This window comes from Dermacentor variabilis, chromosome 2 (genome assembly GCF_050947875.1).
Source record: "Dermacentor variabilis isolate Ectoservices chromosome 2, ASM5094787v1, whole genome shotgun sequence".
In the NCBI taxonomy this organism is placed as follows: Eukaryota; Metazoa; Arthropoda; class Arachnida; order Ixodida; family Ixodidae; genus Dermacentor; species Dermacentor variabilis.
Window position 1 is genome coordinate 46,401,506 of NC_134569.1, and position 14,968 is coordinate 46,416,473.

The window sequence follows — 14,968 nt, forward strand, 5'->3', positions numbered from 1 at the left end:
GATTAGGCTATGAGCGTAAATATTAGTGTAAGAGCAGGAACATTTGAGACTTGTGAAATATTCTCGTGTGCGCAAATTCTAAGCCTTTAACTATAACAATGCATCACATTTTTAATTCTTATATGTTTATTTCCTTTTTTTATTGCTGTTATTCATGAATAAAGAGTACATTATACTAACGCAAGATATTTTTTTCTCACTTTACAGTCACCCTAAAAAATCACGGTAAATGTTTTTCGAAATGGGTCCCTCAGTAGAATTGGAATCTGCAATAAAAAATAAACGACCCTGGGCGGTCGCATATGGCAAAAAAGATCGACCCTGAAGGGGTTAAGCAATAACTGTCGCTCACATGTCTGATTACAGTGGTTACCTGATTTTAATGCGTACCATTGTTTTTCTTAGAAAATTAGGCCGTAAATTGCCTGCGCGGTGCAATCACATGCAAAAACACAACCACCCTTGCAATGTTTGTATGCTTTACCACACAAGATGAATACTGTGGCGAAGCTGACTTTACATAACTGGCTGCCATTGTGCAACACACATTTTCCTTGCTAAAGAATCCAGCATGTGTTAGATTTCTACTTTGTTTAGAAGCGTTAATGTCGTTTATGTTATTCCTCTACTTTGGATACAAGAAGGCACCCATTTGATTCGGAGGTGTGTTAGAAACGGGCAAATACTGGCAAATGAATCAGCGGCATGTTTTCGCATTTTCCTGTCTTGTATAGTTTGACTCGCCAGATAGTTTGATTAATTTCATCAGTCCCGTCTGGGTTGAGTTAACGCAACTGTACTAGAGCAACATTTAAAGGTTATCTCCAATTAGTCACCAAATCACGCCTTACACACCTTGAGATATGAATCCTAAGGGCCGTTCGTTTTGTTTTGTTAATGAACTAAAAGGTCATTTGTTGTATGGCATACAGAACATGACAATATACATGAACAGAAAGAGAAAAAAAAGTTATTTAGGCAGCTTGATGGGGTCAAGCAAAAGAAACCAGAAAGACGCTGTACAAAAAGAATTCCTGTTTAAATCCACAATAGGCTTACACCAGCAACAATGACACCTCACTATATATATTACTTTAACGTACTACACAATATTATAAACCTGCAGTAACCTCCAAACCCTGTGATCTGCAAATCTTCTGACACCACTGAATCTGTGCACTAATCTAGAGGTCATATGGCTGATTTTCGATATGCACAACACATACTACAAATCTTTTGAGCCAGGAAAGCGTCAAGAGCTATGCCGATTGTAGGGGAGTAGCGGACCCCACACTGCCTAAACATTCCTTTCTTCCTCTTTATCTACGCAACACTAGAGTGCCACTGGGCCTACTCTTTCAGCACCTAATATCGCCCATAGAGCGTTCTACCAAAAGATACTAGAAATAACTCTGGCACTAGTGTCTATGGGAGTTACAAGTATGGCATTTCAGTCAGCACGGGAATGATGGGTACAGCAGATGAATTTGTCTAAGCTTCATGCTTCTGGTTTCAAGTGACTTTGTGAATGCAAGTTGACTATTTTAGACTAAGTATTGAGCTACAAAAGCAACAATGCACAATGAATATGTACATGCACAGTGACTTACTGCCCTAATGCATCTAGAAATCATGTTTACTACAGGGAAATCTGGAAAAAAAAGCATAAAAAATTGCGCAGAAGCTATTGATGATGACTTAAGCGAATAGCCCAAACAAGCAAGATAGAGAGTGAACAAGAGATCCAGTGAGAAAGAGCCAGAGAGAGCCGGTGAGAAAGAGTGAATGAGGGAGAGAGGAAGAGAGAACACAAACCTCCCACAAACCACGAAAGTGGTAAAAAAAAAAATCCAAAGAAAGCTATTTACTTTAATAATGCCCCAAGGATGTATGAAGCCACAAGTAGAAATTAGGTGAATCTGCGTACTACCCATTATTCCCATGGAACGATCACAGCACAATGTTTTTGTGCTATCGCCGTATTCTCAAATAAAAGAAGAAATTACAAATGCAGTGCCAACCTGTGTTGGTCATTGTGTCCAGGATACCAGCTCTTGAAGCAGCACAGCCACCAGGACAGCTGCCAACGTGAAGCCACCGACCAGGAGCCCTGCCCACTGCTGGTCTCCAAGGGTCCAAGTTGTGCTACGAGCTGCACCAGTGGCAGACTCGCTGGCTGGCTCGGAGGCAGGCGCAGAAGGGGCACTTAGCTGGAAGGAGGTGGCAGGCCCATACGGGCCACACAGGGGCTCGGTGCTCTGTGGACAGTGGCGCACGGCGGCCACACGGGCCCAGTGGAAGGCACCCCGCGGCACAAGGTTGCTCAGGGTGCAACTGGTGTCCCGGCCACGATACACCTGTGGGACATGATCACAAAGCCACAGACACTTTTACACTTTGCAGCTTCCCAACCCAAAGAGCAACACAGCTTTCCTTTATGTGAACCAGATGTAAGTGGGTTAAGTCTGAAGTCAGAATGAGAAAACCTAACCCAACACCATTTACATTGCTTATTCCCACCAGGCTGAGGTCACAGTGACAGCCTGTGTCAAGGAGAGATGGCTAAGTGCATGTCAGGCATTTTGTTGCTGGCTCCAAACAGCTGATTGCCTTTCCAGATTTAAATGCACCTTACAAGAAGTTCAAGCTTAGTAATCTTATCCCTGCACAATCAAGCTGGCTAAGCTCAACTGGATATTTACATGAGTGTGACTGGCAAAAATTAGCTCAACAAATAAGCTGAGCCTGCTTTTTCCAGGTAATGTTAATGGTCCGATAGTCAGTAAGAGTAAGATTGAATCGAGATGCTTATAATTAAAAGTGCAAAGAAAATTAACTGTCTGCATGACATTGGTAGAAAGAAAAATAACTGGCTGCCCAGTTTGCATAGCACTCACATCCAATGCAAATCATATGCACCCCTCATTCTGTACCATTCTGTACAGTAGAGTTTTCGATTTGTATGCATTCACCAACAAGAAACAGACTGCCGTCAATTTGTTCTTAAGAAACAACAATGCCACCTACTGATGGAGAGAAGGTGCAAAGTACATGCATCCCAGAGCATTAACTGTTCACGTCAATGGCACTAATGAATCACTGCCACAATAATGCCACACAGGCACAACCAAAAAGTCAGCACTTGCCACAGAGAATTCAGAGTTGCCCGAATGCTGCAGCTGCACCACGTAGCTGATAGGGTCATCGCCCACGGGCTTCACAGGCTGCCACTCCAGCAAGCAGCTGCTCTCACCCAATGGACTGGCACGTGGTGCTGCAAGATCAGTGCAGAAGACAATCCAAATATAATCACTCACCCAGAGTGCAAAGCAATGAACAGTAATGAACAGTGATAGCTTGCACAATTCTGGAGACCTGCAACTGTGAATCCTTTTCCCTTTTCAATGGTCTTATTTCAAGTTTCAAGAATGTTTAGAAAGCAGGTTCATTCAGGCTGCGCCGTGTGGCACGCATCCCTTAAGGGGACACTAAAGGCAAATATCAAGTCAATGTGGACTGTCATAACACCATTACAGAAACCTTGCAATGCTTTCTTTGTGCCAAGAAACGACTTCGTTTAAGGGAAAATGATGGGTCACAATAACCCTAGCGCAATTCAAATCGCCTGCTCCTGAGCACGGAGTGCTGACAGTGCATACGCCATCACTGCCCTTTATTGCAGTCAGTTAGCAAAACGGTGCTCGACAGCCAACACCGCAGTTTTTTGTGCAAAACGAAAAAGGGCAGTCGGAAACCGAGTCAAGACAGTGGAAAGCAAAAGGGAAAGCACGTGCCAAATCATAGACATGATCCTTGAAACTCAGTGCAATAAACCTTGTTAACGACCCTGACAACAACCCACCGGCTCGCAATGCTGGGCTCCATCTCAGTTATTTAAGCTGTGAAGAAAGTGACATGCTACTGATGGCTCGTGCTGTTGGTATAGCATTCTCTGCTACTTCCACTTTGCGAGAGTTTCGCAAGCCAGCAAAACCAGCGCGGCACTACGCGATAACGAAACTATTCAAACACAAAATCGCGGGTGGTGCAGCGTCGTGTGAAAATGAAACCTTTAGACTCGCCACGTAATTGTTCAAGAATCGAATAGAATAATAGCAGACAAGTAGCATTTCCTTCCACCTTATAATGCAATGCAATGATCTTTTTATTACAAGTGGCTGAATACTAGAGACAGAATTATAATGATGAGTGCCTGTCATTGAGCTTTTATTTGAATATTCCAGATGAGTCTCAAATCGCGACTTTGCAGTTAACTAAATTTCTCAATTACTAAAGCTCTACTCACGATAATATCGACGCCTTTGACATTTCCGCGCGTTACTCTACCACTTTAGCTTAATATTTGCCTTTAGTGCCTCTTTAACTGCAGGCTACTCCTTTGTCCCTGGTGTGATTACAAAAGTTGCAAGATGTGGACCGACGGTACATGGTGGTGCACCTCCTGCAGTCTTTCTTGGCACTTCATCAATGCTGTGCATGTGTCACAATCTACATCAGTTGATGTGAGCATTTGTTGAACATGCAAACAATTAAAAGGAAGCTTTAGCTCGGGGGCTCCTATCTAAATACAGTTGAATCTCGTTAATTTGAACACGCTTAATTCAAACTACCGGTTTATTTGAACTGAAGCTGTTGTCCCGTCAAAGCTGTGTGTATTCCAGTGGGTGAAAATGCCCGGTAATTTGAACACGCAAGAATTTGCGATAGTTAAATTGAACATACTGCGCTCTGACAATGTTCTCAGTAGCTCGCCAAATCGGGCGGCGGAGCCTTCGACTAGCATTGCTCCGACTGCTCCATAGAGGAAAAGCTTAGGAGAGAATTCTCAATGCCGCACGCGAAGAAGAGAAAAAAAAAGTGTGGCAGAAATTTGTGCGCTAGTGTATACAGGCACGCATCTCTGATTACTTCTGCTTGTGATGGGTTAGTGACTTCTGTCAGTTTCGCGGCACCACCATGTAATCTATAGAGTCAATGTATAAAAGTCTGGCATTTCGGAAGCAGAAAATTGGCTGCGGCTTAGCTCCGCTAACCTTGGATATGCAAAGCAAAAGCTTGGTTTAGCCTGGTTAAGTCTTGGTTTCACTTGGTTAACCTTTGATTTAGCTGTAATTATTATACTTAGGTATACAATCACTGACGGCTGTGCCTAGGTCAGTGGCTTGACGTGACTGATTAAGCTTGGGTAGACATGCACCATTCGTCGGTGTGACGCCTGTTGTGCCACAGGGAAAGCGCAAGTGCTAGACATGCAAAGAGACAGCGTGAACATGTGCAGTGTCAAAGCACAAACAGAGGGAACGAAGGCGGTCGCTACACTGATCTCGACGGTCCGACGCCTGTTGCATTCCGCACCCTCTCCAGTGAAGCAGCTCGCCGGGCGATAACCGCGGGGTGGTCAGACGCCGCTTGGCGACGACAGCTCAAAGCCTTCCGCTCCCGCGCAATGCTCAGAGAAGACGGCCTGGCCTCGCTCTCATCCATGGCCAAGCTCACACTGACTAGGCGAGCGTGGCGTTCCTCTTAGCCAGGCACGCGGCGAGTCATGTGGTCAGGCGGCAACCCAGCTGCGGAGAGCGCGCGCGCCAAGCCGGCAGTGGCGATGGAGCTCAGTGCAGGGAGCCACGTGCTGCGTTACCAAGGCTACCGTGCAGCTGCGGTCAAATGAAGGTGAAATTGCTGGCGATGGCTAAACTCGCCTCGACGCAGTCAGTAAAGCTTTCGCTTTTAGAACCTTCGCCATCCAACTTTCCGGACTTCTTGCCATGACCGCAGGTCCGAAACGACATTAATCAAAGCCACCACCACCGCCATTTTGATTATCGTGCCGCCTTGAGCTGACGTTCTCGAACGCAGATCCGTTGGCAGCCGTAGCCACACCATGGCAACGCTAAGCCTAGCTATGTCGACGTTTGCTACCAAGCTCCTTGCTGTTCAGTGCCATGTTTTTCATTGAAGCGATTCGCTGCTGTTAGCAATGGTGCCGACTCCGCCTTTGTAATCCTCGCCAATGTCTTCGGAGCGCGTAAAGCAGGCGCAATGCATAGTGCCGGTTTCCGAAAGTCAACTACGCCCCAATACAGCAGTGTTGCACTATGAAGCGTACCAAATGTTCAAGGGGGCAATTGTCACGGGACATGTTTCATACACGCACGCACCCACCGCCTCCTATCATAGTATGAGCACCAATACAGCTAATAACCGACTAATTTGTAAATACGTGTAAATAAATCTTGTGACACTCATGTGTAAGCTCAGTGCACAGGTGCCACTGCAGGTAAGTCATCCATTCAATTAGCTTCCTCTAATTCGAACGTCCTTTAAAGCGAACACATTTTCGGGCCCCTTCGAGTTCGAATTATTGAGATTCGACTGTACATGGTAAAAGTGAAATTGTTTCTTTCGGCAACCGCTGCAACAAGATTGATGAGGTTTATTGCATTTAAAAGAAAAAGGTAAAATAGAATGAATGCTGGCTGCAAATTTTTTATTTAGGTCGTCCATATTTTAATAAATATTGAAAAAAAATCAAAAATTTTCATGAAACGAAACTATTACATTTACAGCTTTAACTCAACAGTGAGAAATGATATCACAATTCTGTAAATTGCATCTTATAGTACATCTAAAGCAATGGAGTGATTGTCTCATTTTCCCTTAATTACTTTTCTCCACCTTGCGGGTTTCTGCAGAACTATTATGTCAAACGCTTGCCTTTGCTTTGAGTTGTTGACAAATTCGACTCCTCCCTGCCATCTACTAGCTCCCTGGTTAGCTCAGATGGTAGAGCAGCAGCCCCAGTAATGCGGTGGTCCCAGGTTCGAGACCCGGACCAGGACAAATTTTCTTCAACTGCAAGGCTTTCCTTTCGAGGAACCCATGTGGATTTCCTTTGTAGCAATTGCTACAATTGGGTGGATGTCTCATTTTCCCTTAATTACTTCCCTCCACCTTGTGGGTTTCCGCAAGGTGGATAGCAGATAGCAGGGCGAAGTCAAATTTGTCAAAAATTGTTGACAAATTCAATATTGTTGACAAATTCGACTTCGCCCTGCTGTCTACTAGGCACCTGGTTAGGTCAGATGGTAAAGCTGCTGCCCCGGAAAGGCGGTGGTCCCAGGTTCAAGTCCCAGACCAGGACTAATTTTTCTTCAACTGCGAGGCTTTTCTTTCGAGGAACCCATATGGGTTTTCTTCATAGCAAATGTTATGATGGAGTGAATGTCTCATTTTCCCTCAATTAGTTGCTTCTCTCCACCTTGCGGGTTTCCGCAGAACTATTACGACACACAACATTTTATACCACATAAAATGTAGCATGTTTCCAATTCCAGCAATCACAAAAAAAGATGAAAGCTGTAGTTTTTCTTCACAGAATGGAAGTTTATGTACACTTAGCATACATTATCAACTTCAAACACATTTTTATCACTGCATAGAAACTTCAACGTGTCTGTGCAGTCCACTTTTCTTTATATTTTGCTTTTCGTGAATGAGTCTACAAACCATTGCAAATGAGATGGTGGCCTACTCGTAAACTAATTAATTTTGGCAGTTCATCATGCCATGCATGCAAGTCTCGGAGCACTGAAACTAGGGGTTTTCAAATACGAATCAAATACGAATACTTAGCATTGAATATTGAATTGATTATTGAATAATGATATGCACATGCATTTATTAGAAAGTTAGTTTATTTTAACATGATGTTGGAATATTGCAATTACATTGTCATTGGTAAAAAACTTAAACTGGTAAGCCGTTATACTAAATGAGTATCTGGCTCATGTTAGCTTTATAAGATCGATTAATTTTCGCTGAATGTCTGTTCTTGCCAAGCTGTGCCTTATTATACAGCATCAATTTCCTGTAAACTAAGAGGCATTTACCCTGTACCAGCCATCACTGATCAAATTTGCTGTCAACCAATAAGCTCAGGATTGGGGATGGAACTTGCAAATGCATGCACCTTCACTATTAGCAAACCCATGCCCCTTGCTACTGAGGCTGGCTCTCTTGTAAAGCTCAGATCTAGTGGAGAAGGGTGTTTTACAGGCGAAATTTCACCAGCAGCATGAAATTATCGCAAGATGCAGCACAATATCAGACACTTTCTTAAATTAGATAAAAATAAACGGTAAGACCCATGTTTGCTCCTGCACAGCCTGCAACATGTTCAATTTGTTTTGAATGCCTAGTTTTTGAACTGAATATGAATATTAATAATATAATATTCAGTAATATTCGAAATTTTCGGATATTTGCACACCCTTACTGAAAACACATGACAAGACTCGACGCTACCGTAAGTGTGACTTGTGCCTCTTAAAGGGAGTGGCAAACATTGTTTCCTAGCTGAAACATTGTCACCAAAGCTGAAAAACAGCACACCCGTAATTCACCCCAAAACTGCATCAAAGGCCAACTGCAACAAGATTTAACTGAATCTAAATTGATTACAAATGAGTAGTGGTAAAGTTGAAGCAATCTTGGCAAAGCAGCAATGCTGGCATTGTCTAATTTTCTTATTAGCCACCTTTAAATAGTACCTAAGCAGATGACACGTGCACAGGGTGGTTAGTAAAAAAAAAAAAAAAATCCGAGCACCTCACTGCTACAATTTTTAAGCGTGCCGCGGATGCCTCATAATCTCTGACGTCATGATGAGAAGCCATGTTACTACTGGGTGATGTAGCACTTTCAGCGTGCAGTAATGGCTCCGCTTTGTTCAGTATTTGCTTTTTGAACACAACATTTTGCATGGAGGTTTCTTTACTTCTACACAATGTTGTACTTGCAGGAAAAAACTTCGTTATCTCACTAATTCCATTAATTCAATGTTGTAAAGTTTCAGCATTAAAAACAAATTCCAATTCCCAGTGCATTCCTGGTCAATAGTATCCTGTTAGCAAGCACAAACAAATTGCAAGAAGGTCGTGCCATAACTGTGCGGTTAGGATGAATGAATGAACTTTATTCCCCTTTTAAGAGAGGGGAAGGGCTGGAGGGGGAGAGAGGGAGGTCTAAGTACTCCAGTCTCAGCAGGCGTCCGTCACCACATTATGTGGCTAGAAGTCCGTCTACCAGCCACGGTAGGCCTCCGCTACCTCCTCAGCCCACCTCAGGACTCGGTCCTGTAGGGTGGGATCGGAGCTGCGCAGGGCAGTGTCCCACAGCTCCTCGCTACTAATTAATAGCGAGGAGCTGTGGGAGACTGCCCTGCGCAGCTCCGATCCCACCAGGAGTGCCAGCGCACGTGGTGCAGATCTTGCCGAGAGCAATGCATCGATGGGGCTCACGGTGTCCGACATTTGCATGTGTTGTGTCATGCGGCACCGTAAATCTTGGATGCCATAGCGCTTAGTGCCCGCAGCTGGCAACCACAAATTAAAAACAAAAGCGTAAAAAGATATGAATATTAATGCTGAGCAAAGAAAAAGGTCACTGTTTCATCAGAAAGGTGGAGCATTAATGGCAATAGCAAAGAGACTACACGAAGTAAGGTTTGTAGTTTTGACGGTGTCACGTGCACTCAGGCAAACATCAACAGATCTTACTTTATGACCACGAACTTGCAGTCACAATGCGAGCGAGCGCTTTGCCCCATGTCTCGGAAACTTACGTTTACACGACCGCCAGCACTAGACATGCGGGAACAACAAAATGCGCGCGAAGGCAACAACTATTTCAGCTCTCTGCACTTGCCACGGAGAGACGACCTCCAAGATGCAGCACACGCCCGGCACACGCATGCACGTGAGGAAGAGATGCGAGCACTAGGAGGAGAAGGCAGATAGGGGTGCGTTTGCGGTGCATGCCATCGACGAGGCCAACTTCGCAGAGCGCAAATGTAACCTTGCTGAGGCCACAATAACGACTATGCTCTCTTGGGCCACATGAGCAGCATTAGCTCAAGGTGTCTCTGTATCTCGTTGCAACGATTCAATCAACACTTCGCGTTATGTAGATGTCAACTATAAGTTGAGCCTGCCATACTCTCTAGTGACTGCAAGTTGTACATTTTTCTGGTTAATAAGTTTTTCCTCGCATCCCCCCCCCCCCCCCCAGAACGTATCAATGAGGTCCAAATGTACGTGTCAAGGAATCCCAAAATATGTAAAATTGGTTTGGTAAATTGGTTTGTAAATTGGTAAAATCAAGCTGTGGCAAATTGTTACTGATGATGTTACACACCTCTGACGGCAGGTGGCACAGCACGGCTTGTCGTGAAGGTGTAAGGTTCCGAGTAGGGCCCGTCTCCAGCATCGCTAGAAGCACGAACACGGAACCTATAAGCTTGGTTCTCCTGGAGCCGCAGAGCTTTGTATGAGCGGCTGGGCCCCTGGTATAGCATCACGAAGCTGCAAAGAGAAGAACAGCACCTGCTCAGCTACAGTTTCATTCTCATTGCTTCCCCAAAAGAGGCAGTACAGTACATTTTAGCATGTCCTCTTCAGGAGCCAATTAATTCTCTGATCAACATTTAGGTTCAACACATTCCCTTCGTGTTCAGTGTCATTCAATACAAGCAGCAGCAGAGCATATTTGCAATCCACACTATACTCCACCTCACAAGCTTTTGACAGCATTGTGGAAGGTAGGGTGCGCTGAGCCAATCATGATATAGCACACTACATAATTGTGTTACTACACACCTGTCACCCCACCGTGAATTTGACAGGTGGCGCCATCTGTGTGCAAAAAGGCGTAATATAGTATTTAGGTTTTTATTTTTGTAGCAGGTGGTGCTTTGCGTCTTCTTGATCTTTTTTGTTTGTTTTTGGATGGGCAGACGTCCATTCCAAAGGGACTGGCCTGACTCTTTATTGCCACCTGTTCGTATCAGTTCTTTTTATGTCTTTTCACAAGTTATTTTTTCAATGTTTCCGCCACATGTTTTGTCACGCTCAACGACACGCCACATGTTCGTCCCAAATTTGCCATTTATTTCTGCACGCCAACCATGCACACCATACGACCACACTCCCGAGTCTCCCCGTTCCCCCTCTCTTCCCGCACACTCACTCACTCCTGCCACTGTCTTCCCCGCACTCACGGCACATCTCCGCTTATTCAATTACTGTTGATCCCACGCTTGGCCTCCAAGAATCGTGGCTCCTCATCGCAGGTCTTGGGCTCACTTGCCCCAGCCCTTGCGCGTTACAGTATATGCAAAATCGACTGTATTTAGTACAGTCGATCCCGGATATATCGAACACGAATATATCGAATTATTGCTTATATCGAACAGTTGAAAAATCCCCTTGGGAGTCCCATGCAAAAGTATAGCGCTACTCGCGTATATAGAACTCCCGTGCAGTGGCATGTCCATGTATCGAACTCCGTGCTGAGCTGCGCCCCGGCAAGTGCGCTTCTCCCACCATACCCCACCCCTGCAAGTGCGCTTCTCCCATCGCATCCCACCCACCACAAGTGTGCTTCTTCTGATGAAGATCTCGCAATGTTCCCGCGATCTCTCGCGCGTGGCCCCGCACTCTGAGAAAAGAGCGTGTGGGTAAAAGGCACGTGACGAGAAGCACGTGGAGTGCGATTGGGTGTGAAAGGCATGCGGGAGGAAGAAACCACGCTGACCGCAGGCGCCCGTTTCCTGTGTTTTGGTTGGCCGACACCGCTAGCGCTGCGAGACGAACGAGGTCAGTGCAGCTTGGGCTTGTGGTAGTGCGAAGACGCGGAGTGGTGCGTCTTTCGACTCCCTTTGTTCCTTTTATTCACGAGGCAAACGCAAAGGCTTGAGACTCGTGTGGTGCAGTGCGTTTTTCTTTCCACTTCTGGCAGATGTTCTGGAGGCACGGCCGCAAAAAAACGCAAGAATTTGGATTTTTCAACAAAGGCTGACATCATTCGACGGGTGGAGGCTGGCGAGAAAAAGTTGTCGGTCACCGCGGCATTCGGAATTCCTTGCAACACCCCTAGTCCAATCCTCAAGAACAAAGCCGATGTTAAGCTGAAGGCAGTGCAGTCCAGTCGCCCTGAAGCGTGTCGTGTGCGCGTCCCACCCTTTGACAAGGCCGAGAAGGCATTGCACGCCTGGTTTTTGGAGACACATGCCAAGAACATACCTGTTGACGGCCCAATGCTCATGGAGAAGGCCAAATGGTTTGCTGTGGTCTTCGGAAAAGAAAGCTTCACTGGTGGCACTGGTTGGCAGCAGCGATTTAGGAGTCACTACAGAATCGTCGGAAAGACCCTTTCGGGCGAAAGCGAGGCGACTAGCACAAGTCACATAGAGAAGTGGTTGTCCAAAGAGTGGCCAAATATTTCCGACCGCTTTTCGCCGTCGCAAATATTCAACGCAGATGAGACAGCACTGTTTTGACAAATGCTGCCAAACAAGACTGCATCTGAAGAGCACTGCATGCCATGGTGGAAAGAACAGCAAAGTGCACGTATCGATTTTGCTTACTGCAAATATGGATGGGTCATGCCAACTACGGCCGTTTGTTATCAGAAAGAGCAGGTCGCCACGCTGCTTTAAGAATGCGAAAGGCCTCCCGGTTCGATACACGTCCAATAAGAAAGCTTGGATGACATGCAATTTTTTTCGTCGGGTGGCTACAGGTGTGGGATGCCGAACTGGAGAAGTCTGGCCACAAAGTTTGTCGTCTTCTTGAGAATTGCTCAGCCTATCATGTCGTCTGCTCATTAAAGCAGATCACCCTCGAGTTTCTGCCGCCAAACACAACGGAAAAACTACAGCCTCTTGACCAAGGCATTGTGAAAGCGTTTAAGGTTGGATACAGACGACGACTGGTGTAGAGGCTCCTAATCAACCTTCAATTAGGAATTGAATTCAAGGTGGACCTCCTCGGAGCCATTCAAATGCTGGCTGGTGCTTGGAACGACGTGAAGCACAATTGTGAACTGCTTCCGCCAAGCAGGCTTTGTGGTAGCTGCAGACGACGGATGTCTTGACAGTGAAGACGATGATGCTGGATGCCTGGACATTGAATTTCGCGGACTCTCGGCATTCCCAGGTGCCATCCCAGGCGGCGTTACAGCACGCGATTTCGTCAGCGCTAATGACCGCATGCAAGCTGTAGCGGATCCCGCTGATGCAGAGATTGTGGCTGACATCATGGGTGCCGAGGACGCAGACTCAAGCAGTGGCGTAAGGTTCCGATGAAGAGGACCAACCACCACGCACTGCAGCTGAACTTGCATCAGCTTTCAGCATCATTCGCTGCTGTTGTGGCACAATGGAAGGAGTTGGCCTTTCTCATTTGGACACTGAACAAGCTTGAGGACAGCTTAGTGAATTTGATGGTGCATAAGAAAAAGCAAACAAAGGTCACAGATTTTTTTTCTTACGAAATAAAGTGCTGTGGTCATGGTGCTGTGTTTTTGTTTTTTTACGCGCCTTGGAGGCACAGATCGGTAAGTTCCCCTTTAATCACGACATCAGGAAACTGCCTTGAGATGTATGGAGTTGTTAGAGAAGCTTTTGACATGCATATTTTATATTTCGAATAACCGATATATCGAACTATTTCGCGATCCCCTTAGAGTTCGATATATCCAGGATCGACTGTATTTACTTCAGTGTGGTTACTGCCCAAGCAAGCTGGATCCAATACAAGCCGGGGCAGCCGTATGTCGATGGAGACAAAATCAATCAACCAATCAATCAAAAAGTTTGTTTTCCAACCCAATAGTTTGGGTTTTCTCGTTAACACTTTCGCAACTCTCACAGCGACAGTGCTAAATGATCCCGACTTGTATGCACACATGTAATGATCCCGCAAGCGTGTAAGAGGGGTTCACATCTCATCGTCCTCATCACAACTCAAGTCAGCACTGCTGATTTTTTGTCCTCCAGGTTGATTACAACAGATGGACAATGGTCAACAACATTGTTGATGATGTGGTCTCATTTTCTCATCAGATCTTTCTCTTGAGAATATGCCCCACACAGCTCTTCCACTTCTCAGCAGTCACTTGCACGATGCCTTTCCAAGCAAGGGGCTCCATGTCTTGAAGCTTAAATGCCTGGTTTGCACTCGCCACAAAGCCCTTGATATCACTCCAAACAAGCTCTATAGCATTCAGATGGCAATGGTAGGGTAGTCAGCGCACAACGAGGTGGCCAGCAGCTTCAGCAGTGCAGTCTACATGGTATCGGTCCCCGTCTGTGTTTACGTCGTTGACAAGCTTTATGACCAACTACACATGTGGCCGGCGGGGACCCACGTTTCCTTGGTGAAAAAAATTGACCCACCCTGGCATCGCAGCTCCGCTATCTGGCGCAGGTACTAGTGGCGACACAGCACAATGTGCATCGCTTCTATCAGTGCATTCCGAGACCGCTTCCTTTGACTGTGCTGTCAACAGCTTGTGAGACTATAGTATAGACTATCTTTCGGTACCTGAGGCATTTTTTAAAATTAAGGTATGAAGTCCATACTCGCAGTCACAACAAAACTTGCTAGAAATTCAAAATTTTAATCTGTTTTGCAGCTATAAACTATAAATCAAGTTTGAAAATATAAGAAATGCACTGAAAGTGAATTTTCTGCAGGCAGAACTAAATGGCACTTGGAGAGACACACGTCAAACAAGAACCAGCCTGCCCAGAATGCGCGGCTTGTGCCAATCTAACTTGCCTAGTGCCAATCAAAATGCGACTGGCAGAAAGGACTACTCACATGCCAGGCTTGACTTCCATGTCGAGCGTGTAGTGGAGCACATCCCGTGCCGCCTGGTGGTCGGTCCAGCGCAACCGCATGCTGTTGTGCCCAGCTGAGAGGCACTCGAGGGTCGGCGCAGGTGGTGGCAGTGCCTGTGTGCTTGTGCGCAATGCGGGGCTGCTCAGGGGGCCTGCCCCGACTGCGTTCACAGCCTGCACCCGCACCCTGCAACAGCAGCATTTGGTCGAACCTGTTGGTACAGCCTTAAACAAGCACAGACTTTAGACAAAGAAAGAAAGACA

General features: G+C 45.8%; 1 protein-coding gene across 4 annotated transcripts in view; it reads right to left on the reverse strand.

The window, feature by feature from the left end:
• LOC142571769 (fibronectin type-III domain-containing protein 3A-like) overlaps positions 1-14,968 on the reverse strand; it is a 92,843-nt gene that overhangs the window by 4,550 nt on the left and 73,325 nt on the right. For all 4 annotated transcript variants that reach the window (XM_075680359.1, XM_075680356.1, XM_075680358.1 and 1 more), the window contains exons 24-27: positions 14,685-14,891; positions 10,216-10,382; positions 3,147-3,274; positions 2,022-2,357 (exon numbers count right to left, since the gene is read on the reverse strand). In XM_075680359.1, the coding sequence (XP_075536474.1) occupies positions 2,031-2,357; positions 3,147-3,274; positions 10,216-10,382; positions 14,685-14,891 (829 nt within the window). In that variant the 3' untranslated portion in view covers positions 2,022-2,030. The remainder of the gene's footprint in view (positions 1-2,021; positions 2,358-3,146; positions 3,275-10,215; positions 10,383-14,684; positions 14,892-14,968) is intronic.